Source organism: Phaseolus vulgaris, chromosome 6, assembly GCF_000499845.2.
Source record: "Phaseolus vulgaris cultivar G19833 chromosome 6, P. vulgaris v2.0, whole genome shotgun sequence".
NCBI classification, from domain to species: domain Eukaryota; kingdom Viridiplantae; phylum Streptophyta; class Magnoliopsida; order Fabales; family Fabaceae; genus Phaseolus; species Phaseolus vulgaris.
Window position 1 is genome coordinate 607,446 of NC_023754.2, and position 5,573 is coordinate 613,018.

A 5,573-nucleotide genomic window follows, 5' to 3' on the forward strand; every position below is an offset into this window, starting at 1 on the left:
TGAATTGTTTAAGAGGGGCTTTAGAAAACTTTTTCATCTTGAACAAAATCCTTTGTGTGAATCCATATCAGAATTTCAGTTAGCCAAGAATTTAAGCACAAAACAGTCAAGCACCAGAAAAACAATCGGTTGTTTATGCGAAATAATCGGTTGTTTATACTAGTAAAGCAATAACAGCTGAATTTAAAAAAGTTTAAGGGAAGAAAGAGATACACCAACAGTTTATACTGGTTCACTCTTAAACCAAGAGCTACATCCAGTCCCCAGAAGTCACTGGGTAATCCACTCAGCAATCAAAACAGATTACACACAAACCACCAAAGTAGTGACCTTGAACCCTTCAAGAAACACACTCACTTTGGCACAACACACACCAAGATTATTGATCTTGACCACCTCAAGAGCACACAACACTCTTTGGCAACAACACCAGAAAATACAGAATATTCAGAAAGAATTACACTTGTTTACAGAACAATCTGAAATCAATACAAATGCAATCCTATTCCACTCTTTCTTGAGAAAACCCAAATCTTGATGTGAATGATCAAAACTTGAAAGCAATCTTTCTCACAACTGAAAAACTCAAATTTGTTTCTCTTGTTTGTTTTAAAACATAAACAAACCTTTTATACTTTCCAAAGATTGGTCAAAGCATTTAATGAAGAAGCGTATTCAGTTGGAAATCATTTAAAGCACATTCAACCATCAAAACAGAATTCTGTTAGGATTTTCAAAGAAATAATCGGTTGAAACCACGAAACAACCAATTGTTTTGGTTTGACAACAAGTCAACCAATCAAAACAATTTTCTACCTTTTCAAAAACACCTAAGAGTAAAACAATCGGTTGTTTCGACAAAACAACAGGTTGTTTTTCACTTAGTTTGAAAAACACTTAAATTCAAAAAGGTTTTAAAACACATTAGCTTTAGATTCAACAAAGAGTGGAATACACTTTGAAACTACCCAAATCCCACCCCAAACACAACAGCAACTCCAGCCTTGCATCAAACACTTGGATTTGGATTCTTCAAAGCCCTTGATCACTCTTGATCAACACAACACATACAACATGCAAACAAAAACAAGTAATTACTAGATCCTAGGATCATCTAACACATTTTTCAAAACATAGTAATTTGAAAACTTATCTTATGGATGTTGTAACAGGTCGTCTTCATGACAATTGATTTTAGTACTTCACATAATTTTATAGAATTTCCGAGAAGGAGTTCTAAATACTGTCTTTGTGCATTGGTTAAAGATTGATTTTTCTCATAAGAAGATTTTTTTTCTTTAAGTGCCTTAAGTCTAGATGTAATATGTATTGACTTCATTAACTAGTTGATGAGCATATCACACTTAATAACTTTAATCATAGAATATTGGACTAATAATAAATAAATCTATTGTTTTAATTAAGATTCATATAATTGGGTTTATTTGGGCCTTAACTATTATTTGTGTTAATTTTGATTTTTTTTAGAGTAGACGGTCTGAAAGAAGTGTCTACCTTTGCGAATGGGCCAAATATGTAAAAGTTCAAGTTGTTTCTTTGAATCAAAACAGAAGCAAATATTTGAGAGGATTTTATGCAAAGTAGGATAGATTTTCTCCACTTAAGTAGGAGCTAGATTTTCCCCACTATCTTCTCCACCATGGCGTGTGGATACGTTTGATGGTTTGTGTCCTATTTAAGAAGAGTCGGGTAAACACATAGAAGATACCAATCTCTCTGAGTTTATGACCGCTTCCTCTATTTATTTTTCTGCATTTTTATCCTTGTATTTTTTATCTCTGCATGGAAGGCTAAACCTTTTTAGTTGATTCCTTTTTAATTTCACCATTGAGTTAAGAGGTTCTGATAAATAAAAATTTTGTTTTTCAATTCTCTATAGCAGTTGTTTTAATCTTCCAATATCCTGGAAAACTGGTTTTTGTGAGAGGTTGTACTTGAACGCATGATTGAGAGTCTTCCTTATCTTAAACTTTGGTTTCTCAATTAGTTCGCATTGTTCTAATTAATTTATTGGGTGCATGATTCAAGAGAGAGGAGACAAGCATTCTCATGGAGTATATGCAAGAAACAAAGTGGGTACTGATTAAATCAGTATACGCATGTTTTACTAGTGATCTTCAAGTTGAATTAGATTAACGCATGTTTAATCAAGTTTAGCTTTATGTGAGAATTGAAAGATGATAATCTTTAGATAACCTGTAAGGAATTCATTTGTGGAGGAACTTAGGAGTCAACCTGCATTTTTTACTATTTTTAATCTCTTTTATATTCTCTTGGCTAAACAAACATAAAACCCTTTTTTTTTTTTTACTTTTATTGTTATTACTTCTCCAATTGTGTTACAGATAGTGTGAGAGCTAGTTTCACTAGATTCACACTTGAGTTCGTTAGGAGATGACTTGCGATCAGTAGACCTTCTATACTACCTTTACTCGTTGTTAGGCGATCCATGAATGAGCATCAGATGAAATTCTATGGATAGTTTGGTTGCGTAAAAACTTTGATTTGAATGTCAAACGATACACATTGTCAATAGTTAGGAATGCTATTTTCTTTCTTTTTTAATTAGAAGTGAAGTGGTCACGTGTCGTCATGTCAAAGAAACAAATTTCTCTTTTTGGACTAGCATCTTTGTAGGCTCTTCGTCACCACTCAAGCTTGTGAGTTCAGTGAACAGTCTGAGTTGTCGAAGTTATCTCGAATGAACTTTTCTTTTCGAACCACCTTGTAAATTCCTCGTAACAACTCGAGCCTATGGCTAATGAACCATCCGAGATGATGGACATATCTCGGGTCTATCTTGAACCGCCTCCATCTCGACATCTCAACCACCAAAACATCAATTACATGGGACAACTGAATTTCAATATCATGATTAATTAGTGTGTAATGCACAATTAAAACCACCCATGATACGATTGTCAGGTTTGATGGTTAGAACAAGAGGGGGGGAGGCGTGAATTGTTTTCAAAAGATTTTCTCAAATACTTTGCTTAGAATGAAACTTTAACAATCAACTCGGAAAATCAATTCAGAAAGCTAATCAAAATACCAAACAAAAACAGATAGCATAATTATAATCGGTTAAAGATACGTTTCAACCGGTTGTTTATGACAACGGAAAAATGTCAAACAGATAATGAGAAAAGAGATAGAGAGAATCATACACAGAGATTATACTGGTTCATTCTATCCAAGAGCTACATCCAGTCCTCAGTCAAACTATTCACTATGTAACCAATCACAGATTACACATACACCACACACAAAGAGGTGACTTTGAATCCCACAAAGCCTACTCACCCTTTTTGCACACAACAAACACCTCAAGCCAGAATCACACTCACTTTACAGGATTTTACAACAGATATACAGAGAATTATATGAACAATTACAAGAACTGGAACAAGATTAGAAAACACCTGGAAAAACAGTACACCAGAACCCTAATGATCAGTTCTTTGAATTAGAGCAAAGCACAAAGGCAATCTTGCTAAAACTTTGGTAAAAACCTTTTCACAAACAGTTTGTAACTTCTCAAATCAATCACAATCAGAGTATCAAATCTTTCTGTTTCATCAATCTCTTTACGTTTAAAAGAAGACTCATTTTATAAACCTTGAAAAGCTATCGTTGATGACAGTTTTAAACAACAGTTAAAACAGGTTTTCAAAAAACTGTTATGAACACATACATTTAATCGATTAAAACCATTATTTAACCGGTTGAATGGTTTTGTCAGTTATACAACTGATTCAAAAAACAGTTTCAAAACCCCTTTGCCAGCTAAGTGACAAACAACTTATTATCTCGAAACTTTAATCAGTTGTTTTTTCCTTTGCATGGAAAAACACTTTAATCTTTAAAAAAGTTTGAAATAAGCTTTATCTGAGAATCCATACTGATCTTACAAAGATTCTAAACCCCATACTAAAACCTAAACCTAAAACATCACACAGCTTCAGGCTTCATGAGAATTTGACACATCAAAGCTTCCCATCTTCAACAATCTCCCCATATTTGATGGAGACAAATCCCTGGGATGCTCTTAGGAATGTTCTTCGTTTAGAATCTGTTGAATCCTGCAAACACTGAACAAACACAGAATAGACTAGTCCACATAGATATGCACTATATATCAGATTTAAAAAATATAGCAGAACCTGCATAAGAACAGTCGGTTATAATACAGAGATAACCGGTTGAAAAACTGTAAAACAGAAAAACAACAGTTTTAAAACTCCAAAACTAAAAGCAGTTTAACATATACAGTTCCCAACAACCCTTCTCCTCCTATTTGTCTCATCAAATAGACAAACCAGAAGAAAACATAACTAAGATAACACATGCATATCAAGAATTCCCAATTCATTTCGTAGAGAATAGAACCTATCCTTGGATAAAGGTTTGGTGAAGATATCAGCAAGTTGTCTTTCTGTGGAAACGAACTTGATTTCACAATCTCCATTGGTTATATGATCACGAATGAAGTGGTGTCTTATTTCAATGTGCTTTGTCCTTGAGTGTTGGATATGATTCTTTGTCAAGTTAATGGCACTTGTGTTGTCACATAGAAGAGGAACTTTGCTAATCTTTAATCCAAAATCTTCAAGCTATTCTTTGATCCATAGAATTTGTGCACAGCAGCTACCAGCGGCTATGTATTCAGCTTCAACAGTGGATAACGCTACACACGCTTGCTTCTTACTATGCCATGAATGAGGCTTAATCCAAGCAAGTGACATGTTCCACTTGTACTCTTCCTATCTAATTTGCAACTTGCAAAATCCGAATCAGAATAACCTACCAAATGTATAGGAGAGAGAGAGGGATACCATAAGCCCATGGATATTGTGCCTTTTAGATATTTCAAGATCCTTTTTGCAGCTTTGAGATGTGATTCCTTGAGGCAGGATTGGAATCTAGCACAAAGACACACAACGAACATAATGTCTGGTTGGCTTGCAGTTAGATAAAGAAGAGAACCTATTAAACCCATGTACATGGTTTGATTAACCTCTAGTCCAGCTTCATCAGCTTCTAGATAGCAGTTTGTTGACATTGGAGTTGCTGCTGCTTTACATGCTTCCATCTCGAACTTCTTAAGGATGTCTTTGCAATACTTTAATTGGCATATGAAGATCCCTTATTTGGATTGTTTAACTTGTAGACCGAGAAAGAATGAGAGTTCTCCCATCATTGACATTTCGAACTCCCCCTGCATAGCTTTGACAAAGTCCTCACAAAGTTTTACATTAGACGAGCCAAACACAATATCATCTACGTATATTTGTACTAAAATAATATCAGTTCCAGCTTTCTTAATGAACAAAGTCTTATCTACCTTACCTCTTTCATACTCATGAGATAAAAGAAAAAAACTTAGCCTTTCATACCATTGATGCAGAGCTTGTTTGAGGCCATACAATGCTTTCTTAATCTTGTATACATACTCTGGATGTTGATGATCTTCAAAGCCAGGTGGTTGTGAGACATATATCTCCTCATTCATGATTCCGTTGAGAAATGCACTTTTCACATCCATCTGAAAC

General features: G+C 34.5%; 1 protein-coding gene across 1 annotated transcript; it reads right to left on the minus strand.

The window, feature by feature from the left end:
* Nucleotides 1–4,007: 4,007 nt before the first annotated feature.
* Nucleotides 4,008–5,113, minus strand: LOC137832959 (uncharacterized mitochondrial protein AtMg00240-like). Its single transcript, XM_068641363.1, has 2 exons — nt 4,730–5,113; nt 4,008–4,103 (listed from the first exon to the last, which is right to left on the minus strand). The coding sequence occupies exons 1-2, from the start codon at nt 5,111–5,113 to the stop codon at nt 4,008–4,010; spliced, it is 480 nt and encodes a 159-aa protein (XP_068497464.1).
* Nucleotides 5,114–5,573: the final 460 nt, after the last annotated feature.